At 38.3% G+C, this 27,163-nt stretch overlaps 1 protein-coding gene across 1 annotated transcript in view; it reads left to right on the top strand.

Moving 5' to 3' along the window:
- Positions 1-27,163, top strand: part of LOC124797828 (dnaJ homolog subfamily C member 13) — a 344,782-nt gene that overhangs the window by 192,208 nt on the left and 125,411 nt on the right. The window contains 2 exon segments of the mRNA XM_047260865.1: positions 11,686-11,877; positions 15,929-16,064. Of these exon segments, the coding sequence (XP_047116821.1) occupies positions 11,686-11,877; positions 15,929-16,064 (328 nt within the window).

Below are 27,163 nucleotides of genomic sequence, written 5' to 3'. Positions count from 1 at the left end.
AGATAAGAGAGAAAAATGCTAGGAGCCAGGGATTGAAGAAATATGTACTTTCTTGCTTGTCTCTTGTCTTTATTGGTTTTATGTATCCTATATTTAAGTTTGTCACACAAAACATCAAGTTATTAGGTAATAGGCAATAAAGAGGTGCAAATTTTCTGAACAATTCTTGTTGTCCCGATTAGAAATAACCCTATCCACTATTAATTGCGACATTCCAATTTCCACTGTCCTGAATTATAGTTTGAGGGCATCCATTACAAAATATACACATTTCAGTTCCACAGAGCGAAATACAGTGACGTGCGATAATGCAATTTGGCACACTTAAAACCAAATAACATCTCTTACATTTCCTCGAACACATATGTTTTATGTTTCAGACTTTTCAGAAAGATGTGCGCTACAAGATGAACATATTTTTGAAAATTCGATATTTTTTTTAGTATTGACCCAGTTAGCAAATATCGTAGATCTGGGGCTGATGCGCAGAGCAGTCAAAGTTGTAGTGGGTGGTCTCCACGTGACCCGTGTTTACATTTAGTGATTTTGCTGTTTCCCCTTCTTTTACTCTGATGTCAAATGAAAACAAAACGGATAACTGTGGCTGGGAGCTATCAAGAGAATTAAAATACATTCACATAATTACGGAAGGCTAGCATATGTTTTTAGTTTCAGATTTTATTTTATTTTATTGTATTTCCACCTTTCTGACAATCAAGCATTAATTGCCTTGCAGAACAGTGAAATTGTTTTTGTCTGTTTGCTAAAGAAATTTGACTTTTATTAACATTTTCCACAGAGACAGTCAATGTATTTGAAATGAAATGTTTAATTCCACAGTACTGGTTAGTTTCAGCTGTTTGCTGCATTTCAAGTGCATGTTTTCATCTTCTAGCGCAAAGAACCAAACATGATATGGTACAGTACTGGTGCTCCAAGAAAATTTACATCCCGAAAATCACACTGAAAAGCATAATATCAGGTTGAGGTCTACGTAATTGGGAATGTGGGCATACAAGTGTGCCCTTTAAGTGTGCCCTTTAAGTGTGCCCTTTAAGTGTGCCCTTTAAGTGTGCCCTTTAAGTGTGCACTTTAAGTGTGCACATTTTAGTATGGTTCACGAAATTCTGATGCTCTTGGAGTATCCTCTGATGTCTTGTTTCTTTCATGATATAATGTATGATCTTTCAATGTTTTACACATATGTACATATGGGCTACGTCATGGTAGCTGCGCAAGTGCAGTGTCGCCTGTTATCTGCACTCTATGGCAACTGCTGAAACGAACCTATTTCTAACAGGTCATGGAAAAATATTCCAAATGGTTGTTTGAAAGGCATTACTTTCAAAGTAAATATCCTTTTACGTAAGTTGAACTATGTGCGAGAAAGTACCATGAATTTCTTAGATCACAGAGTGTTTGACTCTCATTTGAAAATCAACTCTGTGATGACGACCCATTTAGAAGAATTTTGAACCCTAATTTATGTCGCTATTAAATATTTTACTGGTGCATTTGTGTGATATATCTTGAAGTGTAACATGCGCAAAAAAGATAACATTATATGCGAAAGCTTAGCTTCCCTTGCAGCTTGTTAACCTTAGAGACCAATATTATATGTGAAAGCTTTGCTTTTCTTGTACCAGCACTATGTACACTAATTTAAACTATTAACTTTCCCTGTTTGTGTGTTCGTGTGACTTAACAGTGATGTTGCTGTTGGCTGATTACATCACTTGTCCTATACTCTGAATATCCTCTGTCATTGGCTGGCGAGATCTCGTGACATTAGCTATGACTGGCTTACAAAAGTGCATCGCAATCTCGATTTCAATGATTTGGAAAGTAACATGCAGTGTTTGGTGCAATTCCAATGTATACTTTCGTAATACGAAAGTACACAGCGTATATGTTGCTGCACATCAAAGATATTTCCAAAACGTGTCTCTTTCCCTGAGTTTCGTTTTCTAAAGTGCCAGGAAATTCTACGTCTGTGTATACAACTATAACCATTCAAAGGATTGATAAGTTTTGCAGTTCTGAGAAAAAATATACTGTCACTTAAAACAGAAAAAGTGTCTTCACCTAGGAGAAAGTGTATTTTTAACTGGGAAATCCGGGATATTTTTTTTTTCCTTGTCCACCTATACACCCTGGACCTAGGTGCTGTTATGTTCTAAACACTTATCAAAATAAATTAGTTAAATTTCAGTATTAGTCGAAACAGGAGGAAAATTGGCTACAATAAACAGTGATCTGTAAAAGCATCTCTTCAGGGTAGTTTACAAACTGGTTTTCAATTGTCGCAGATGTGCCTCTTCTGGGAAGTTTATGAACTAGGTGGGGTTTGTTGGGATACTATTTTGTTTAAAAAAATGCAAGAACTTTGATGTGCACTGAGAAGTTATTAAATGGTACTAAGTGTAAGCTTTCTTTGGAATGTGTAGTGATTTCTGTGGTGGTGGTTATGTTGGGACCCGATAGCACCCCTAAAGTTTAACTGCCCATCCTGTTAAAAAAATGATTTTCGGTGAACACTATGATGCTGCTGCTTGGTTTCACCTGTATCGCTTACTCCTAATTAGGAATGACCTTTAATTGTGAGGCTTCAGACTGAAATGATAGCAATTGCATGTAGTAGCTGTTTGAACATTAATTTTACAGTATATACCTAATGACAAGACAATACATTTAAGCTACCACACTTGAAAGTGCTATATCAAAAATACAATGGGAGTATTGAAAAAGTAGCCACCAGCACTGTATCTGCTATAAAGATGAGACAGCTAGTCGCAGTGTTGGTATGGATACCATAGACACAACATGTTACTTTGAATAACACAGCCCATCAACATATGCACTCCTACATCTATGTCTACGTGGATACCCTGCAAATCACACTAAGGTGACTGGCAGAAGGTTCATTGAACCACCTTCACAAAGATTCTCTATTATTCTGCTCTTAAATATTGTGCAAAAAAATGAACTTCAATAATGTTAATGTGCACAACATACAGTAACAAATAGAAGTTATGTAAAAGACTGACAGTAAATCAATGTTTGACTAATCATCACAGTGCTCTTTGGGGACTGGTTATTTGTGTATTTGTAGAAGCAACAATTCAAATTAAGAGTGAAGTTTTTAAGTTTAACACTTTAAAGTAGTTATAATGATAAACACGATTGAACCTGACATTCACTGCAATACAGGCTTTGAGCACTGAACAGTTTAACTTTGTTTCACATAATAAAGACAACTCTTTTTAAAATTTCATTATTTTCACCCCAGTAAATCCTCTGAATGAGGCTTTATTTGATGCTTATGAAATGAAACAGGGGGCAGGGAAGCACTTTTGTGCAGGTAATAATTGAACTCATTCTACACAGGTGAGAGTGAGCTTGGTTTTACAAAACTAAAACACTTAACTTCACTTAGTTGTTCTGTGAACAACTTCACTGTAAGATGTAACACTTATTGTCAAAATACTGGAATACTAAAGTCACTTTAGTGAGCACTTTTATTCCTTTATTGGAAATACTACAGAATTCCAGCAACTAGAGCAATTAATGCAGTTAGCCCTGCCCAGTAGATCAGAATCCATATATGCTGCTACTATATTTTTGTAATTAGCCAACAACTGTTCCAGGCCACTTCTTAATATCAAATTCATTATTATAACAACTGGCTGTTAAATCAATTTAAAATATTTGGATAACGTTATATGCAATGATGGCATAACACTGTAACATATTTGTGCCCCCAAGTAGCATTTCAAATAACAGGACATTAGAGGCTTTCTCCATATACTGAATCCATGACTGAGTTTGCAAGGTCATGTAGGTACATTGCATCTGGGTTAAGCCGATCACTGAGTATGTGACCGTGCAGTTCCATCAAACTGTGGGATGCTGATGTCAACATTTTACGCACTGTTATATGTTTTACAGATTTTGTATCAGGTTAAAGTCAGGTATTTTGCTCGCCAATTGATGTGGTAGAATGGAGGAGTGTTCGGAAAACCAGTCACACATACTTCCTGCCTGATTATAATGCAAATACGGTGAAAAAAACAGTGAAGTGAAAAATAAGTGATGTGCACTGCAGATTATTAAGCCTTTTTATCACCTAACCGGTGGTCTTAGAGGCTTGTGCTCAGTACCTACTAGATACTGCTGCAAATTGGTATGCAGGCTTCTACTTCCACACTTTACACAAACTGGTACTGATTTCACCGTTTTGGTTACACAAAGATAACATGGATGGTATGAAATTAAAGTCCCCAACTCCATTTTGCATTTAAGCCCTGTATCTTCACTGATTATCTGGAAGTGTTTCAACTCGCCTGGTGTCTTCTATAGACATCTCTTTAATGCCGTTTGTAGATACTGATGTCCCCATTGCATTCTTCTTCTCAGCAGGTTGCGATTTCATTGCTCCTTTATTGAATGGTGCAAGGACAAACAGTGATGCAAAATCAGATTACAGATTGTGACTAAGCTTAAAAAAAGGGACAGACATACTTAGAATACCACAAATGCCTCTCCAAATTTATTCAGACTTTGCCATGAAAAACCTGCTGACACATGGAGCCAGTAAAAATAAATTTTGAAACTCGGAATTTCCTGAATACATTGCACGCAATATACTTTAACATTTAGTTTATATATCTTCTTGTAATATATGAAACATTTCAGTGTCACTCAGTGTCCTATCAGTTACAACACGTCATTGCATCTTTAAGCCCTGATTGCGACTCCTGCAGATGCTTAAACAGTGTTTCTTACCTGCCTGCTTCTGCTTGCTTCTGATTGGTCTATTTCAAGATCATTCTCAGTACAAACAAGACCACTGGTATGATTGGAAGTTAAAATTTAGTAGTAATCTGTAAAAGCAATCTGTGATCGATGTACAGCTTTTCTGAACAGTTACTCCCCCTTGCTCCGGCATAGGAAGCCTCCTGAATGTCCAGTGTTCCTACACCACGTGACCATCTGGCGTCACATGGTGTGAGCTACTGATGTAGCTTCACTTTGTACACTGCTCCCTATAATGTAATGTACTAATAAAAGTGGGCCCCAATGCAACATAAATGCCACTTGATGAACTCAGCTGTTGTCATCTTGAAAAGTAGGATCATCAATTGCATACTAATCATGTAGATGTTGACTGAAAGGCAACACTCGATCACTAAGATTGTTTCCATAAACATGCTTTCATGTTAGTGGTCACTTCAGTGTACAGACCCAATTCTTGACAAGAAAAACACCCCCAAAACATGACAGACCCACCTCCAACTTGAAGCTGATCTTGCACACGTTCAGAACTAAATGATTCATTTGGCTTTCAGTAAATTCAACAACTTGCGTTATTTGAATGTATCCAGAAAGTGATTTTTCATGTCTCATTACGTTCTGCCAGTCAGCTGCTGTCCATGTTTGCTTATTTCTAGCCCACTTAAGATGTGCGACTTTATGTGCCTGTGCTAGCAGTGGCCTCTTGTAAGATGGAGGACTCCAAATCTTTATTGCATGCAGTTCCTACCACAATGTTATATCACTGGCATGTAGGGATGGACCTTGATGGACCTTGATCCACTTCCTGGGGGTTTGGAAGCAATTTTAATTCACAAGCAGTAAAATGCATCTGCGGTTTCTCTCTGTCAGGATGTTTTTCAGGCCACAATTCTGACATTGTGTTTTGTGGCCATGTGTGTGACACCATCCCATGTGAAACACCAACAAATCCAGCAACTTCCTACACTGTATGGCCACTGGCACAGCCAAACATGATTGCCCTCATTTGTCACTCTGTCACATCCTTACCTTTACCCACTTATATGTACAATGGTTGCTTGAAACATAAATGTGTCCCTGATCACTACTTCCTTATGCATATAGTGAGGCAGTGCATGAGCGGTTGAGCACGTGACTCAACTGCTAAGCCATCTGCAAATGCTTAAAAACTCACCCTTGTGTACCCACTGGGATAACTAATTTTTTGTCCAATGAGCTTAACTATTGCTAGGGGATAGTAGCTTACACCACTGTCCACATCAGGTGTATATTCTTCAGTTAATTATTATGACTACTGCTAGATGGTATGGCCATGCACAAATCTACCATCTACACCTGTATCTGTGTTGATGCAATTTACCTATATTCACAAACATAGAAAAATGAAAGTTAACAGTGTAGATAGGTTGTTGATGATAAGAAGTGCATTGTTACTATAGTATAGTAAGTTGTGTGGTTTCAGGTAATAAATGCACCATGCCTTGTAATCTTTCTAAGAGTTCTGCTTAAGTTTTAAGATAGTCAGTGTTGCAACACTTACAACTGATTACAAATTTTTGCCTTATCTGCGCATCTTAACAGATTTTGCATACAGATTTTTTTTCCCCAATCCAAACAAGTTACCCTTAAAATCCATTTAAGAATGAATTGGGAATTGAAACCACACTGGTGGTGGTGGTGGTGGTGGTGGTGGTGTGAGTAAAGAGGGCTGGGAGAGTGAGAGGGAGAGTGGGCAGGGAGATTCATGTTAGGACCACTGTGAAGTTGAATGTCAACTATATTTCTTCAATAGTGTAATGTACTTCCATCAGTTTAATTCACTCATTGTTGTATAGAATTGTTTGAGGCTACTATTGTTTGTTACCAAGTGACGCAAAGGCTAACATTCATACATAATGTAAATGCTTCCACCACTTTGGGTGTGTATATGCATCCTGCTACACCATTCCTCAGGTCTTGTGGACGGGTATATGTGAGTCACTTGGATTTTCCTGCAGTACTGCGGACATCTGAAGGCATCCTGAGCTGCCGACCTGTCACTACTGCGGATGGGTTACTTCCGTATCTCCATGAATAAAAATGTCTTGAGTGTTTATCATGCAACAAATGTGCCTCATTGTGTGCTGTCATTTGCAGAAAACCACGTTTCAATATATTGAATCATTTGTGTGGTGTGATGATGGTAATGACAAAACAGTTCGCAATGCACAAGTACGTGAATGTGTGGGTCACATGTGACCATCCTTCGTATATAAACGCAGTAACTCAAGAATGGAATGAAATATCCTTCTGCTCCAGTTTTAAATAAAATCTTGATATTTTATCTACAAGGTGATTATAATTAAAGTTAAACTTTCAAAACACTGTAGAAATAACACCACTGGTCAGTATGATTTCAGCTTGCAGTGGAATTTTATCGGAGAAGGGGGCAATATGGCAGAAGAAAAAAATACTGTGAAAATTGATCACTAAATGGTGCTGTATGTGTCAGAATATGTAAACGAAAACACCTGTCATGTGCACAACCCATTGAAGTTGATATAAACATGCCGGGTACACGGCTATGTGGCTTTTCCTCCTTTCGCATCTGTGACATTCACCATCATTGTCTCAAAGCAGGATCATCCTCGAATGATGACTGTGCACCCATCTCTCTGCAGAAGATTCAGAAATTTGAAAAGACTGGTTCTTTTGGTGTGCAACCTGCTAGAGGGAGGAAACGAATTGATTCAACGTCATTAGAAGTAATGGACACAGCAATGCAGGAGGAGACAAGTGGTGGTGTGCAAACATGTAGTGCACGGAGAATTGTGCGAACGTTGGATATACTCATGAGCATGTTGCATAAAATACTGTGAAACACCCTTCTTTGCTATCCATTCAAAATTACCCACATGCATCAGTTGCTTCCTGCTGACCTGCCAGCAAGAGAGAGCTGTGCTTTAGAATTTCTTGCTCGCATGGAAGTGGAAAATGATTGACTGTGGAAGATTTTTTGGACAGACAAAACCTACTTCCATCTGACATCTTGTCAGTACACAGAATTGTTGAACATGGCCAGCGGAAAATCCACATGCAAATCAACCAACACCACTTCATCCTGAAACGGTCACTTTGTGGTGTGGGTTTACTGCATCATGTAGTTGACCACTATTAAATTGTGATGCCTACAGCGCCATCTATTGCTACATTTCGTAACTATTTACTTTTCTTCTGCCATATGTTTTACCCATTCTCCAATAATATTCTGTTGCAATTTGATGTCATTCTGAGTAGTGGTGGTGTTTCTGCAGTGGTTTGAAAGTTTAACTTTAATTATAATCACCCTGTACATCTCATTCACTGCACTGTATGAGCTAAAAAAACCATATGCAAAGTTAATGCAGTGTGTTTTTACCTCTGCGAACTCTTTAAAATTTCATGTAATATTTTGCTTGCTTTCATGCAGTGTGGTAAGTATGATGGATAACAAAAAGAAATTAAATTCTTTATGATGTGAAAATATCAAACTGTGCAAAAATCAAATTTTTACACCAATAGGTATCAAAAAATCAGATGATAAGTTTTTCATATTGGCCAGAACACCTCTCGGTACAGGCACCACCATTTGGTGAGCAGCACACCTATTTTTCAGCATAATTTCCATTAAAGGCCTTACTGTACCTTACTGGGAGGGTCTGTATGCCTGCATGGTACCACATATGGTCACTTCAGAGCCAACGTCTTGCTACATCAGTAACCTCCTTATCATCTGCTTTCTGCTTCCCATGGAGTGTGTCCTTCATTGAGCCAAACAGATGGAAGGTGGAAAGTGTGAGATCCAGGTTGTAGGGTAGATGAGAAAGAACAATACAGTGAAGTTTCTTGAGTTCCTCTGGGGTGCACAGTCTTGCTTTGTCACAGTGAAGGAGAAGTTTGATGCATTTTGGTGGCAATGAACATGCTAAAATTGTTTTATCAATGTCCTGAGGCTAGCACAACACATTTCAGAGTTGGTCATTGCACCATAAGGGAGGACACTAAACAGAAAAACACCTTCAAAGTCCTAGGAGACCATTGCCATGACTTTTCCGCTAGAGGTGCCTCTTTGAACTTTTTCTTCGGAGGAGAGGTGGTGTGGCACCATTCCGTGGACTGCCATATTGCTTGAGATCCAAAGTGATGAACCCATGTTTCATCACCTGTAATAATTATAGATGAAAGATTGTCATGATCAGCCTCGTAACTTTCAAGCAAGTCTGTAAAATGGTCCTTCACTGCTCTTTATGGTCTACTGCTAGGCAGTGAGGAACCCTATGGGCACACACCTTTGAATACCCCACCTGGTGGACGAGTGTGTCAGCACTGCCAACAGAGACGTCCAGTTGTGCAGTGAGGTATTTGATTGTGATCCATCAGTCACACCCAATGAGAGTGTCCGCATGTTCCAACATTGCAGAAGTAACAGCTGTGTGTGGCCAGCTGGCAAGTGTGACATCAGACAGGTTTGCAGCACCTTGTTGCGCTGAGGACAGTTGCGTCACCCGATGACTCAGAATGGTTTTGTTCACTGTCAGGTCTCTGTAGACAATCTAGAAGTGCCTTTATTCTGGTTTTCTACCCAGTAACAGCTCTCTGCTTGGAACATACCTCCTTTATAGATGCCATTTTGAAGGCTATGTATAGCACTGCCACCAGTCAGAACTTAGTGAAACTATAGGGGGTGAAACGGGATTATTCCACAATGTCCCACAGCAAGTTCCACATTTTTTCAACTGCAATTATCTGAGGAAAAAATCTTGCATAAATTGCTGAACATCCCTCATAGTATCGTAGAAACAGTCAGTTGTAACACAAGCAGCAAATTGCTTATTCGACAGCTAGTTCATTAGTGCAGCAATTTACTGGATACAATTTTAAGATGATTGAAGAAAAGGAAAGTATCTTCCAACCCTGATCATCAATCCAGAAAGTAGAGAATTCATGGTATTACAGTTTATGTGAAAATATGACAGTTTTTTTTTATTAAAAATTTTATGATTTGTTAACAATATCCCAAGAATTGTCTCTGCAGGATTTCTTATTTTTATTGTCATTATTGTGAGATATTAACTTGTTGTTAGAATACTAGTGTTTCTTTCTTCAATTTTTTCTTCCCCAATTCCTGGATTTTAGCAGCAGTTTGGTAAAGTATTGAAGAAATAATGTTGATTTCAAGACTGTTTTTTCAATAAGAGTTACTGTTTTCCTCAATATAGTTCTTTACAGGTGAACACAACAAAATACAGTTAATTTGACAGTGTAAACAATAAAAGGAGGGCAAAATAAAACTGGCCTGGAAAATATTTATAAGACTGATGTGGCACTGACCTTGTTAATGAACAATCACAGAAAATACAGGAAATAATTATTTCAGTGCACTAATCAGTTGCCGTCTCATGTCAGCACATGTGTGTATCCCATGTGCTCTGTGTCTGAGGACTTTGTTGTGTCATTACATTTGAACAAGATGAGCAGACATGTTTAGTGACCAGCAGAATGCAACAAAAATTGGTGCTTACAATAAAACGGCTGGTATCCATTGTTGACCATTATGTGAAGCACAATTCATAGAAAATGGCCACAAAAATGTTTGCAGAAGAGCTTAAGACTGGCAGTATTTTGGCAAAACCTCCAGCAAAGTATGCAATGCAAAACTTACTGGCAAAATTGCTCAAAACTTGTCATGTAATGAATAAAAATCATTACTGTCTGAAAAGACTTTTGAACATCAGAAAATATTGCTTGAGTGACGGAAAGCCAGGAACAAAGTCCGACAAAATCTAAACGCCATTTGTCTCTGCAAATGGGAGTTAAGAGATCATGATGTCAAAACATTGCTAAACAGGACCTGCATCTCTATTCTTACGAAATTTACTGTTGTGCAGGAGTTAGTGCCTTGAACAACTTTCACATGTTGATTTCTGCTTGTGGTCCTTGGATCAAGTGCAGTCAGGACTTTTGGACCCCCAGTGTTTTATTTCTTCAAAAGAGTCTTGGTTCAGCTTGCCTGGTTACATGAACTCACAGAACACATGCCATTACGCATAAAAGAATTTCCATCAGTACTTTGAAGAGATGTTGCTTTGTCTCAAGATGGGCGTTTTGTGCGCTATGTCTGGCATCCGCTAAACAACACAATTCTTTCTCCAGACTGTTAATGCTTAGTATTATGTCCAGAAACTTTTGAATCCATATGTTGGTCAACTCACAGAAGATGAATGACTGTGTGTGTATTTTCAGCAAGATGGAGCAACAGCACAAATTGCCTTGAGAACCTTATCACAAGTCCATGAGTTGAGTTTGTTTGGTGAGGAGAGGACACTTAGCAGGAAGTGCAATCTCCTGGCCACCTTAGTCACCTAATCTCTCTTCCTGTGATTTTTCCTGTGTGGCAAATTGGAGGGTGTGGTGTACTCAAATAATCTTAACATGCCTAAAGAGCTAAAACACAACATTGAGAATGCTATTGTTTCTATCAATCAGGCAGAGCTGCTGTGTGTGTCTCGGAGTTTGATAAATTGAGCACATCTCTGCATTGACATTATGGCGGCATCTTCTGTGATGTTCATTAATGGGGCCAGTTGTAGTTTGCCCACCTTGTACTGTAGATGTAAGGACCTATTTACAGTCTCTCAAACAAGAATGATTTAGATATAACAGCAATTTAATTCCCTACAGTGCAGCTCACCAGTTAGTCCTTATTCTCTTTCAACTTTCGTTTTTAAAGCTAGATTATGGACATTTTTGATGCAAGTTTAATTTTAAGATGGTGCTAAATAAAATTTTATGAAAATAAGAGATGAGGGAAAACTGATTTATGCCACCAGAGTGATAATTTTTTTTCAACTAATGAAAGTAACTCTTCTGCAGGTGAAGCTTTTGAAGGATGTATTAGAAGCTTGGAAGAAAGAAGTGGAAAAAAAGCCACCTGTTATGTCAATTGATGATGCGTATGAAGCATTAGATCTGCCAAGGGGAAAGCACCATGATGAGTCTATGGTTAGGAAAGCGTATTACAAACTTGCCCAACAGTATCACCCCGATAAGAACCCAGAAGGGAGGGTAAGTTGGTAGATTCATTTGTTGACATTCTAAGACTGTAAATTAAGAAATGCTCAGCATTATCTATTACACAGAATTTTGTTTTGGTTTTTTATATATTTTGTTTGGAAAAAATATTTCTTTTTGTTATGTTGGCAACTCTGCTTGTAGTGATACGTTTTGTCTTTGTAGTCCAGAATTTCCTGTTCTTTCTTGATAATTTTTATTGAACGATGGTCATTTGATGGAAACAAAAATTCTGTAAAAAATTTTTGGGATTATGGAGCATGTGTAAATAAAATTATCTTAATCAACAAAAACATGTAGAAATATTTGCTAGTTACAAGGTTTATTTTAGTGCATCTGCAGCTATAGAAGTGTTAGCATATGCATGTTTGCAGTTATTGCCATTTAGTGACAACATCCTCTTCTTTGGTTCCATTCCATATAAAAATGAACTGTGTGTCATTTGGGCTCATTAGGATAAGGGGAAGAGGTTCCTCCAGATCTTCAAAAAGGGAAAAATTCATAAAAATAACTTGATTAAATATTCATACTTCGACCAATGTAGGCAGTTTGTTAACTTCAGTCTCTTTAATTGAATTGTTCTGATGTCACGGACCACCACCACAGATAGGGTGACATGACAGATCAGTGACACCAAGACAGGTAGAGAGATGGCATAGCAAGCAGAGCCATTGCCTTTTATGACACAACCCAAACCCTCCAAATAATCTTTCATGTTTTTGAATGAAGATGGCAGTCATAGCTAGAATGACGTCATCATTGTCAGTTCATTTATGGAAGAAAATATATTTTCTTGGTCTTTACAACCATGAAATAATTGAAAGCCAGTTACTGGCTGTCAAACTAACTTCAAAGGTTTCCTTCCGCAATTTGCAATTGTATAAATTGACTGTGTGTTGAAGAGAGAGACCATCTACGAAAAGAGAGAAGGTTTATATGGAAAAATTGGATTACAGCACAGGTTCTGAGAAACTGTGTACCAAAATTACACGTTTCATTTTAACAACAGAGGAACTAAAACATGTGCTGGAAGTTGTTGGACTTTGATAATCAGAAGGAAACAGATTTTGCTCTAAAAATTGCGATATTTTTGACATAACACATGCTAATGCTATGAATATCATTACTGCTGAAGAAGATATTGTTTTTAACCAACCAATAGATGGAAAGATGGCCAGGGTTCATGCATGGAGTTGATTACGAGATACTTCAGAAATAGAGAAAATCATTTGAGTGTGCAGAGGCAGTTTGGAAGATGTGGAAGTGAAACAGTTAAGAAATTCAGCAGTTCAATAAATCAGTTATTTATGAATTTATGACATGATTATTAATACATAAAAACATTTGAAATGGAAGAAAAACCCCCAATTCAGTCAGTGCTGTTAATGTCACCCATATTTTGGTCATTTAACTTGCTATTGTTCATGTCTGTCTTACCATTTTTTTCTCAGACCGATTTGCCGAATTGGTGATGTCAAGTTCCAGTAATATTGAATCCTTAATTATTTGATTTTGATGAATCTACAGGAACATCAAATGATAATACCATCTCAAAAATTCCATCTTCACAAGTAAAATAAGAGAAAGGGATGTCAAGCACCAATGATTCCAAAGTATCTTTTGATGTCCCAGGGGCTGGCTTTCACACTAGATGAATGGTGAAAGCCAATTATTCCTTGAAAATGTTTGTGTTCCATGATGAAGTTGACTGAGTTCGATATTTGTATTTTCCTTGCCAGTGTGTGTGTCGAAGTCCATTCTGCAGACTAGGCACAATATATGGATTTTAGCATTCTTTTGTAGCTTTATGAAAATCAAGTGGTCCATTATGGTATCTCTCATGTGGCTATACATGAATCTTGATTCTGTCACCTCTTTGTTCTTTAATTCTCATTTCCCTTGTAAGTTAAAGATGAAAATTGTCAGTGCACTGAATCATAAAGTGGAGCCTTCAGACAAAAATATTAAAAGGATTGCAGTAAGGCTTGATCAAATCCTAGAAATTATTGACTAAAAGGGATCAAACAGTTTGTGTTGAATAAAACAGATCTATTTTTGCCAGTGAACATGACTGACAAGTTCCTCAAGACAGATCCTTCAGTGACATGAAAATCATTCCATTAGTGCGCTGGAACTAGTGAATAAACTGAAATTTGAGAATGATATGCTGGACAAAATAATCAAGCTTGTGGAGGATTAGAATGAATTACTTACAAAAAACTAGCAACAGAAGCAATATGTGCTTCAAGCTGTATAAGAGCAGCACCGAAAGTTCTCAGTGCATAAAAAAGAGACTTTATGAAAGAATAAACATTTATAAGACAATTCAATTTTCCATTTTATTTGCTTCATAAATGTCTTATATAGTTGTGTTTTAAATTTAGTTGTTTGGAGTTAGTACAACAAACTTAATAATTGAATTGCAAGTGGTTCATTAATCAGAGAATTCAGTGTAACATTTTTTTGAGTTAAAGATAAATAATACTTTTATGCGTGAATTGTTTTTTTTCCCTTTCTTCTTCCCCTCGGACACCCCCCTCCCATACCATATCCATTTCTTGACCCCAAATGTAAGGACCCAGAAGCGTGGCTACCCATTTTTATTTGGAGCCCAAATTACATACAAATCAATTTTTTGTGCAGTGAAACAAAAGAAACAATCAAACATACTAAGTACAGGAAACAATCCTAACTTCTTGACCTACTAGTTGCTTCCTCAGGGAGGAAAGAGGGATAGATTGGGTGAAGTTAAAAAGGGACATCACTTAGGTTCCAGACTCTAATCTTAATGCCTGTGTGACCTGCCCTTCCTTTTTAACTTTCCGATCCTATCTCTGTTTCTCCCATGAGGTTCTGGGATGGCTTTCAGGGGTTTCAGCTAATCTTGTTACACATATGACCTACTATTTGGAAAAAATAATGCTGTGGGGTAGCAAAACCATAACACTCCTGAGGATGGTGGAAGGGTCTAGGACTGGATGCAGATGATGTGTAAGCATAGGTCTGGAATACTTTAAGAAATTGCAGCTGAACAAGGTATACATTTGCCTTACTGTTTCAGGTAAAATACTATGTGGGGGACACACACGACTAGCAACAATGAGAGTTGAGGTTGGAGTAGTGTTTTATGATAAATTAGCTTTCAAATAATTGCCAAAAGATTTTGCTTTATATTTTGTATGCTGGAAATGTACTTTAAGAATGAAAACAATAATGTTTTTAAGCTATTGATGGATTACAGTTTTTGTATGTAACATAAGCTTGTGATAAATAACCAAACAGGCAATTCCAGGTAAGCAGCTACATACACGTATCAAGTGTGGCTGATATTGCTCTGCACATCCACAGTTATGTCACCCTCTATCCACTGCCATCCCCACCATACCACTAAGTCTGAAGTGTTATTGGAATTGTCACTAATCAGTCTAACAACCCTGAAAATAGTGGATTTAATCCCCTAGGATCTGTTCTTTCACATTATCTCCGGAGATTATGTTGAAGTTCAGCTAATTTTTCCATTTTGTTTGTGTCTGTTGAACATCCAATGCCTCAGATACATGATGAATGGTTACTTTTACTCATTGCATTATTTACAATTATTAGAGCACACATATTAACTACTGATTGAAAGAAGGGCACTTAAAAAATAAAGATGACTATGCACTTAGTTCCTTCCCTGGTGAAGAATAAAGTGTTCAGATATACAGAGGCCTTGTATCTGTACTTCTTTGAAATACAAGACAGACTACATGGAGATCGAGCATCTAACACAGTACATGTTACCAGAAGTACATCCCATTTTATGTAGCAACAAACAGAACTCACCATGGGCAAGCTTCCTTTTGCAGCCATCCAACATTATCTGCATTAGCATTTCTTTTGGAGTTCACTTTGTTTAGGTTTACTATCATGTTCAAAACTAATCATTGTTGAAACCTTTAATATTGAGTTGTTTTGGTGTGTATTATACATTTTAGCAGTTGCAGTAATGATTTTAAGATGTAGCAGTACTTGCTCCTTATTTCAATATTTTGCTTATGTGCAGGAACGCTTTGAAAGTGTCAGTAAGGCTTATGACTTCCTGTGTAGTCGGAGCTTATGGACAAGCCAAGGTCCAAATCCAGATAACATAGTTTTGATTCTGAGAACACAGAGCATTTTGTTTCATCGATATCAAGAAGGTAGGTACAAATATAGATTACAGTAGAAAATGTACAAATTTTATGATATATATCATGCAAGTAAATAAGTGTGTCCTTGACATACATTGTAAAATTTTGTTTTTGTTGAAGCAACAGTTCTTTGTCCAAGAAGGAAGTTGGTCCTGATCAATGTATTTATTATTTTCGTTTGTGGACTAATTATGGGAAAATAGTTCCAAACATTTGTAGCAGATAATGTAAAAATTGCAGTAAATTATTTTTTCATCATTCCTTCCCCACACTCGGGCAACTTTTTTCTGTGTTATTTCAGTAGACATAATTTTTCTGTTCTTATTCTTCTTTATGCATTTTTGATGTTCTTAGTATCCTTGGCTTTTTATCACCAATATATTTTCCTTTTTTTAAGGTTTCATTACATTCTCTATGAAGAAAATTCTTGTAGTATTAAAAAATCTGTGCACAGCTATTGTTAACATTGTGACAATCTATAACAAAATACTTGAGTAATCATTATGAGGATTTGTCTTACAGTAATGTGCACCAATGTGCTCGTGAGTGAAGAGGTACAAGGTATCTCTGGAGACTGCTAAATGACAGTAAATTCAATTACATGATGCTAATTGGAGTTTTAATTCAGGGATTATTCAGTGGGGAACTATAGGTATGATCAATAGAAATTACATATTAGCAAGAATTTCAAGGAAGATATTTGTTTCTTGTGCTCTACAATACTGTAGAACAAAAGCAAACTGGTGCTTTTCATTTATTATAATGTTGTTCTACCAAGAAATGACAGATGCTTCTTTTAACATGAAGATGTTTGTCTATCACACACAATTTTAGAAGAAATGAGACAGAAGATGGACTTAGTAAGGACAAAACAATGATTTTCTTATGTAGGATGTGAAAGTCTGAAACTGCTCTTGAATTTCAAGTGACCGAAGATGAACCGATAGGAGCAAAGAAACTTCTCAGGCAGGAATTTAGGAGTGTGAACAATTTATTTATTTACCCACAGTAGACAAAATGAGTTGTATGAATTTTGCCAATACATAAATGTACACACTACAGACACCTAATTACATAAATGTTTCCAGCTACAGATATGTAAATAGAAACATACATCATTTGCCAAATTATGCTACTTACACAGTGCAGTCACATTAATGTAACCAAGACCTATGTTATATATCAACGTGCAATAACTATTCACTGAAGGCAATGTAAGTGGTGGCTGGGTCTCATTCCATGTTCATGTAGTGCTTGTAAGAAATTTGTACAGTAATGTTTTATCTTAATGTGTGGTGTGTAAAGTGTTTTTTATACATGACGATGTACGCAGACAATGTAGTCCTTTTCCATATTGGCTTTACAGTTGCTTGACAGAGGCACGTAGTCAAAATCAGCTAATTGCACAAATCAATAAAAATCACATTAGAGCCTACTTCGGACCATGTTTACATTTATTAAACATTTGAAATATGTGGGTCCCCACAAATACAAAATTTTTGTAGGATATTTGTCAATGTCTTTCTTATTGGGGATCACTGTTTGCAATATGTATTAACATGGAACAGTCAAGATTCTCATATATTTAAAAAATTCATTGTAGTGAGTTCTCTTGCGACTTTTTGTTATAATTTACACAGCCTCCCCCTCCCCCTCCCCTCCCCCACTTAAAGATAGTTTATGTATTTTGCTCATTCGTTGCCCAGAAGATTACGCTGTAACCAATTATGGAAGGGACTTAGGCAAAATGTGTTGTTCTAGTGCACTAGCTACTACATACTTACTTTATTACTCTATGCACATAGCTCACTAAATTTGTTCACTTTGTGAGAGCAGTAATATGCTCATTCCACATTAGTTGTAAGTCAACAATCACCCTCGAAATTTTGTTCTTGATACACATTTTAATAGTTAATCTTTCACTTTACTGTTGGTTTCTCTGCTAATAGTGTTTTCTGTTTTTATCTTGATTTTTTAAGATATAATGTTAATTTTTTTCTGTCCACCTGCATGAGCATTTATTTCAGCATTTATTTAGTGCACTTGGTGATTCATTGTTATTTGGAATGTTTCTGTCATTGACAGACAGTACTGTTTCATTGTGTGGAATACACTGGGGAAAATTCGGGATGTATATTATGAAGAGTATTGAACCCAGCACACTTCCTTGGGGTGCTCAAATACAGGGTGGGGTAAAGAAAAGTGGCCTGGAGAACAGAATTACAGGGTACAAAGAAACAAAGCAGAGGAAAGGAAATACAGTACTAACCTGATTGTAGAAGATGTTGAAAGTTACCACCATTCATCTCTTGGCACTTTTGGGTCCTGGTCAGCAAGTTGGTGAAGGCAGATCGAAGCTGGACAGCGGGAATTGCTGCAATCTCATCTGAAATGTTCTGATACTGTTCTTGAAGCCTATCAGGGTTGCTGCGATATATCTTTGACCTGAGGTCTACCCGCACAAAGTAATCATACGCTGACAGATCAGATGACCTGGATCCTGGATGGCCAGCTATAGTCGGGACCAGAGTGCAGGTCCAACTGTAGTATTCGCCTGCATGATCGATGTGATATGCCGGTCTCTTGCGACAGGTGTAAGGTTGATTGGGTAGGACCTTGAAGGATTTTCTGGTGAACTGCTGCCACACTCACTAGTGTGCGCATATGTTTCAGAATGTTTTTTGATTTGTTCAAAGCAGATCCTTTCTGACACAATTTCTAGACTAAGAATTGCATGGCACTCTTTGCTGGCACTTTGACACCACTAACCTTCTCAGCAATTAACTGGTCACACCATTTCCACGACTTTGTTGTCATATAACTTTCCATAACACACACCTGCTGCTTCACTCTGAGTACCATCATTCTCTTTGTACTGCTCCATTCACACTGACACAGCCTGCACTACGCTTTCATTCGGCATGGATCACATGACGGGTATACCCACAGTGAGCGCGCCATGTGGTGTGGTTATGCTTTCAAGGTCTGTTCAAAAAATTCTTGAACTTTATCCACAAAATTCTTCTCTGCTTATCATTTACTTATTGTGCATGGTCTCCTTCAAAATACCCCCCTCGACTATTGATACACTGCTCCCAATGCCATTTACACATTCTGAAGCAGTCTCAGTATGCCTCTTGCTGGATCGCGCAAAATGCGGTCTGTGATTTTTCTTGTATCTTGTCTATCATTGGAATTTTTGTACTTTCAGTGGAGTTTTAAACACAGTGGGGTTTTAAACATTGGAGAAAAAAAAAGTCCACGGGGGCCAGGTCTGGAGAGTGCAGAGGATGAGGTAGCACAGTGATTTTGTTTTTGTGCAATAGTCACGCACCACAAGGAATGAATGTGCAGGTGTGTTATTGTGATAAAAGAGCCATGGATTGCCTTGCCACATTTCAGGCCACCTCCTTTGCACATTTTCTTGCATGCATGGCAACATGTCTCAACAGTACCATCGATTAACAGTTTGACCCCATGGCAAGAATTCAGGCTGAACTGATCGTTCAAAGTCAAAGAAAACTACAGCATGGATTTTACATTTGACCTGACCTGCTTTTTTTTGGTCTTGGCGAATCTTTCCTGACCCATTGTGAAGATTGAATCATAGTTTCACTATCATAACTGTAGAACCACATCTAATTAACAGTTATAATTATCTTAAGGAACATCTTGTTCTCTTTTGCATGACCCGAAAGCTCTTCACAGATTACGCGGCAAAGGTCTTCCTGGTCTTGACTCATGAGCCATGGGATGAACTCAGCAACAACATGATGCATTCCGAGATGCTGTGTCAGGATTTTGTAACATGATTCAGCTGAAATGTTACATTCTTCTGCAATCTCTTCGACTGCCAGCCTTTGATTGTCACAGACAACTTTGTTGACATTTGTGATGTGTGTGGTGTTGGTAGACATCAAAGAGCGTCCTGAATGAGGGTCGTATTTAACTTCCGTCCAATCATTTCTAAACCATGTGAACCATTCGTAAGGTTTAAGTACTCATCAACATAGGCTACCTGCATCATTTGGTGTATCTCTGTAAAGGTTTTTGAATTTTAGGCAAAATTTAATGCAGACGTGTTGCTCCTCTAGCTCTGCCATCTCTAAATTTGCAAACTGTGTGACACAATGTTGTACTCAATACAGTACTGAACAATAACTAACAGACATACAGCATTGAAGTTTCCAGCAGTTACACATTAAACGCAGACATGTGCAGGGATGCCAACCAGATTTTGCTCCTACCTAACATTGGCGCAAAATTATGAATGATACGAAATTTTTTGAACAGACCTTGTACATTCACGTTCAATCATATTCAGTCGTCCAGGCCACTTTTATTTGCTATACCCTTTATCATTGTATTCAGGGTTAGGAAGGTCTCTTATGGTGTGATTGGAGTTTGATTGAGACATCTCCCGCAACTGCACTCTGTTTTTCAAATATAAATCAAACCACTTATTTGCTACTCACAACCTGCCATGTATTCCTAGTGCATCCAGTTTATTTAGAAGAATTGTATGATTTGCTGTATCAGAGGCTTTGGTAAAGCCAAGAAAGATGCTTTTTGCATTATCTCCTTGGTCTAGTGCTCCCAGAAAAATGTTTATAAATTGATTTATAGCTGATTCTTTGCTTTTGTCAGACTAGAAACCAAAGTGTCCTTTACACAGAAGATTGTATTTTGTTAACAAGCAATGAGTCACACTTGCCTTATGGTTTCCTTACTACTTAAAATGATGAGAGTAAAGAAATGGACATATAATTTTCTGGGTCACCCTTCTTTCGTAGAAGAAGGACTTTCGGATGCTTCAGTGTCTCTGGGAAGCAATCAGTAGTGAAGAATTAATTTATGATATGCACTATATAAAGAGTCTTTGATACCATCTACACCAGGCTGTTTCAACCGAGCTCCAGGGAGCTGGAGCTCTCCGGAGCGCTCACTGCAGCAGCTCGGAGCCCACGTGGAGGGGGAAAGTGAACTCACTGCCCCCTGGCCGCATGCAGTCGCAACTGACACAATAATCCGTGTTCAATGACAGCTATGACTAGCCGCGGGAGCCCTGTACCTCTACTGAAGGATACCTTTCTATTCATTGAGAGGCATGGTCGTCCACAGTGTCTTGTATGTCATAAAGTATTTAATTCTGCGAAGAGGTACAATATACAACGATTATACAAGTCTTCGCGGAGCGCACTACGATCAGGTAGAAGGCGTTGCACGCAGAGAACTGGTAGCCAGGCTAAAGAACGACATACTAGGAGACGTAAGTTTAAAAACGGTTTCGTAATACGGAGTGTATCAAAACATGCAACATAGTTCGTGTTCTGTAATGCATTTATAATTTTCAGGTGAATGAGAGCGGAGAAAACACTTCTGAATTTGCAATTCGAGCAAGCTACAGGGTTGCTCACATCATTGCGACGAGTGGCAAGCCGTTTTCGGTGGGAACACTCGTAAAATCGTGCACGGTGCCTAGTTGCAGAATGTTTGTTTCCAAGGGAGGTGCAGACAATTGAAGGGGTTTGCCTGGCGAAGCAATCAATGTCTCATTGAATCCTGGACATGGCAGCGGATTTAGAGACACAGCTCAGGAAAAAGGCGGAGAGCTTTGTTGCATTTTTGCTAGCGCTTGACGAAAGCACCGACATATCGGACTGTGCTCAGCTTGCAGTCTTTGTGCGTGGTGTCGACATGGAGCTGCAAATAATTGAAGAACTCTTGGATGTGGTACCACTCAGTTACGCCGCAACAGGACAGGACATTTTTGAAGCTGTTTGTAAATCACTGGTCAATATGAATTTGCTGTGGGATAAGCTCCATTCTGTAGCGACAGACGGTGCACCACAAATGATCGGGCACCACCAAGGTTTTGCTCCTCTTTTGAAAAATAAGCTCGGGGACGAATTCGGGAAAGACATTTTGACTCTTCATTGTTTTATTCACCAAGAGGCACTGTGTGATGTAACAGTAGAGCTAGGTGGCGTAATGAAAGATGTCGTGAAGAGTGTGAATTTTGTGCGGCGTCACGGTATGAATCATCGCAAATTCAAAGGATTCCTGAAAGATATGGAAGCGGAGTATGGGGATGTACCTTACCACAGTACAGTTCGTTGGCTGAGTCGGGGAAAAGTTCTTGAAGTTTTCTTTGCCATTCGTGAGGAAATATCTCTTTTTCTTGAAATGAAAGGGGAAAAAATGCGTTGCGTGAAAAGATATAAAATGGATATCAGTCCTGGCGTTGCTAGCTGACATAACTATGCATCTGAATAATGTAAATCTGTCATTGCAGGGCAAAGGGCAGCTAATCGTTGACATGCACAACCAGATCAAAGCATTCATGGAAAAGTTACATTTATTTGAGTAATGGACATTTAACATTCTTCAATCGCCTTGCTTCTTTAAAACAACCTGAAGGTACTACTTTTGGCGATTACCAAGCAAAGTTAAAGCAGCTCATCACGTCGTTTGAAACACGTTTCCGAGACCCCACTAGTTTGGAAATGGAACTTACGGTGTTCAGCACTCCTTTTTCAGTTTCCCGCGATGACTTGTCATTGTCACTTCAATTGGAGATTATTGATTTGCAAAATTCAACTTTGTTGAAAGAGAGGTACTACAACATGTTGGATTTGCCCTGATGGTATCGTTAATTACTGCAAAAAACATTACCCAAGTTTAACAACAATGCTGCTCAGATCGTGTGCGTGTTTGGATCTACATATTGTTGTGAGCAGCTTTTCTCAGCAATGAAAAGAGTAACAAGTAAGGAACGATTGTTTCTTCAGGATGCAACAATGAAGGCCATCCTCCGCATTAACGCTACCAACACTCTGACGCCTGATATTTCCGATCTTGTAATGAAAAGAAAATGTCAAGCTACAGAGGCCCAATAAATTTAGTATGAAATTTCTTGTAAAATAGTTGTTTCTTATTTATTTCCTGAACATCGTATTTCCTGGTCATCGTATTTCCTGGTGTAGCATGTCACCACATCTTAGCAGCCAAGAGTAAGGGGTTGTCAATCTTGTAAGACGCAGCTGGCACATCAAAACACTTGCCTTGCCACCTGCCTCAGCCAGCCATACCACGTGCCAGCGTGCCGGCCCACTTGAATGGCACAGCGAGTGACACGGCTCCCTGGAGCAGGGAGCGCTCTGCGGCTCGCAACGGAGCAGACGAGCTGGAACAGCCTGATCTACACAGTCCTCCTGGCAAGCACATAGGTGCTTCATCTATATCTACAGAGGTTTTATTGTTTAAATTATGTAAAACATTGCGTAGTTCTTCAGCAGTGGGGGATCACAGCGTCATTAAGATTTCAGTGTTTATTTTGTATTCTGCCTTTTCTATGAATTTATCATTTCAGGACCTTTTTTTGCTGCTAGTAATACTTTTCTGTGCATCTTTTTCTGTGTGTGGCAGTGGTTTTGAAATGCAGAATAATATTGGTTGTTTTTTATGCTGCTGAGGTGCTTGAAGGTTACAGACTATTTCCCTGTTGGTCATGCAGTGGTTCTTGTTTTGTTTGTTAATGGCACTTAATCTTCAAGAAACACTTCATTGGATTTAGGGGCATAAATTAAATAAATTTACCTAGGCAGACAGCAAAATACAATGCAGATTGAAGAGTTCAAAATAAAATAAAATAAAATAAAAACACAGACAGAACAAGGCAGATATTTAAAAAAATCCAAAAGTTTAAAGTAAACAAAAATAGGAGCATGATAGCATATGTTGAACTAAACAAAATGATTCAGAAATCTCTCCATAAGGATGAGAGATGGTGGTACATTGAAACAGGCAACGAGAAACAATTGAAAATAATCTGAGTATGAACAATACAAAATGAATATATTTTTGGTAGATTCCAAAATATTATGAAAAGCATAGAGTGCTACTTACTGTAAATTGAGTTGCAGACAAACACAACAAAGACTGTTATACCTTGAGCTGTGGATCAAAGCCTTCTTCAGAAAGAAAAATGCACATACATTCGTATAAGCAACACACCCTCATGCACACAACTGCTATCCCAGACCAGAATGCAAGTGCGTTGTGTTGAGTAGAAGCAGCAATCCTGAGTTGGTTAGTACTTACAGGAGAATATCTTTGGCCCCCCTCTGACAACCATGCCTCCATCCTTGCTACCCTCCCTGTTTTCCTTTCCCTGTTGCTTCATAACCTTGGTTTGTGAGTAACTGAATCTACTTTCCCTTCTTCCCTTTATTTCCCCTCTCTCCTCCCTGATGAAGGAACGTTTGTTCCGTAAGCTAGGAACGTAAATTTTCGGTTCTGTTTTTTGTGTATCTATCGGCTGTACTGAGCTGAGGTAAGTACTGGCCAGCCCCTCTATCTCTTTGTTAGTGTTTGGTTAGGAAAGAGAAGGATAACAACAGGTATGTGTGAGAGGAGAGAGGTCTGTGCTGTCTGGTAGAGCATGCGGACAGTAGATGTGGGTAGCACAGGGCTAAGTGGTGGCCCCCTCTGCCCTCCCTCCGCCCCCTCTACCCTCCCTCCGCCCCCTCTGCCCCCCTCTGGTGTCTATTATCAATCTTCTGGCAACCTCTTTGCTGCTTGGAGTACTATTGCTAGCTTATTCCTGCACACACTCGATACATTAAGAACAATATTGTACAACTTAACGAAGAAGCTGTAAAACCATTTGATAAAATTTTGTATGTTGATCTGTTTAAGACAACTAATACAAAGAGAACAATAAACTGAAGAGTAAAAGTAACGTGTTTCACTAGTAATCAAAATAGAATTTTCAAACATGAGCTTGCGTTAGGTGTATATAAAATGAAAGTTCATTGTTGGTGTATAGTGCTACTATTGTTTTGTGGCAGTGACATGTAGACTTTCAATGCAAAAACCATTCAGGAAGTTAAGTTGCCCAGTAGTAGTAGTAGTAGTAGTAGTAGTAGTAGTTACTGTTGTTAGGTCTTTATAGCAATAGTCAATGTCACAAGCATACTACAGTAAAACTGATAATATTCGAAACTACAGTGGGTTAACTATTAACTTTACAGTTTTATATTACGCTTAATAAATGCCATTATTTGTAGAATGAATGAGCAGATGACTAGTCCTGATGCGTTCGAATGCTTGTACAGTTGTACATTTGTAAAGTGTGTAAAAGCTCATTAAATAATTTGTGCCCCAAGAGTTAATAACTATTATTTGATATTGATTCTGTAGTATAGCATACAGTGCATCTTGCTTCTTGTATTACAACAGTGCACATTTTCTGTGTTTTGTTTCCATTAAGTTGCTTCCTTGTGTAAATTAAAACATACAGTAAAAGTTCATTACTATCTTTTTTTTTTTTTTTTTTTTTTTTTTTTTTTTTAAATACAAAACGGTGGTGTACAGTGTGCTATACAGAGTGAATCACCTAACTTGTACCACAAATATTGCGGAAATGGAATGTGCTATTGATGCGCAGTTTTCACAGAGTGAATGGATTGTGAGGGACTCGTATTGTTAGCCATTAAACAGATTGTAATGATACTTACAAAGTATATTTTTTTCAAACATACACTTTTTAAATGGAACTATGTATATGGACAGTAAGAAACTAAAAGTAGGGTAAATTATAATGTCAGTGGTGTTCTTTGCTGTATTCTAGTGCGAGTCATTTATGAGATACCGTATTTTGAACAGTTTCCTCACTGACATTTGTTTGTGTGATTCAAGCTATGTAATATCTAGGTCCGATGTTATGTTTGCTTATATCGTGCTTGTGTGTTCAAGTGCATTGTGACTTACTAGTCAGTTACTGTGTGACAGTCCAAGCAGCAGGTCATGAGTGCATGATAGGATTTATCAGTGCAGAACAAGTTGACATGGTCATGGTGTATGGAGAGTGTTCGAAAAATGCAGTTCGTTCTTGTACTGTGTATGGGGCAAGACATCCCAATATGTGTAGACCATCTTGGCAGTTCATATCAACCTCTTCAACAAGTTACATAAAAGTGGTAATTTAACACCTAGACAACATAACAGGAGGAAACAAGTGATTACAGAAGAGGGGGAAATTAATGTTCTTGCTGCTTTCGCAGTTGATTTGCACATTAGCTCCAGCACAATCACATGAGGAAGTGGTGTGAGTAAGGCAAGTGTCCTACACATTCTCCATTGACATGGGTTCCACCCCTATAAAAAATCTTTATTTCCTCAAGAGCTTTATGGAAACGATTATGAGAATTGTATACATGGGCATTAAGACATGATACCCCAGATCAGCATAGAGAATCAGCAAAAAGAGTATGATGAGGGTATTGGAAAGTTGATACAACACTATGACAAATGTCTTAGATGGAATGGCAACTATGTAGAGACATTGCTGGAAGGTATGGCTAACTATTGCAAATAAAACTTTTCACTGTGGTTTCCATTTTGTGACCAATTGGACCTTACTTGCAGAATTCGCCTCATATTGTGTTTAGTGTTGAAGCCATATTTTCCAATCACAGCCAGGTAAACCACTGAAATACCCACTATTGGTCTGTTGACAATCCTTGTTGACTTCGTTGGTGGGAGGTCAGCATCCAGGGAGTGTAAACGTGTTGTATGGGATAGTGAACCATCAGCTCATAGACCAATTTTTCATAGATAGAACACTGAATGTGCCCAAGTATCACAGCCTCCTAACAGACCATCTTCCAAGGATGCTAGGAGGCATTCCTCTGCAGACTAGCAGGAACCTTTGGTACCAATAAAATGGTTGTCCAGCAAATATTGCATGAAGTACTACACCATGTCTTCATGAATTGTTTCCGAATTGGATTTGACAGATTGGACTTGTACCTTGGCCAGCCTATTCCCTGGATTTGCTGCCTGTAGACTTTTTTCTGTGGAGAAAGTTGAAAGATGCTGTCTGCAAGGACATACCAACTACACACATTGATATGCAATGATGTTATTACTGCAGCCTGCTTGGACGTCTCTGCTGGAATGCTAGCACGTGTGCAGCAGCCATTCAATACTAGACTGGAAGCGTGTATTGCTGCTGCTGGTGGCCATTTTGAACATAGCATGTGATGGTCAATTGCCTTGTTACTAGTCATAATCCACATGACTAGTATACACACTTGTTCTGT

The sequence above is a fragment of the Schistocerca piceifrons genome, chromosome 5, assembly GCF_021461385.2.
Source record: "Schistocerca piceifrons isolate TAMUIC-IGC-003096 chromosome 5, iqSchPice1.1, whole genome shotgun sequence".
Classification (NCBI taxonomy): domain Eukaryota; kingdom Metazoa; phylum Arthropoda; class Insecta; order Orthoptera; family Acrididae; genus Schistocerca; species Schistocerca piceifrons.
This window is presented reverse-complemented; position numbering and strand designations above follow the sequence as displayed.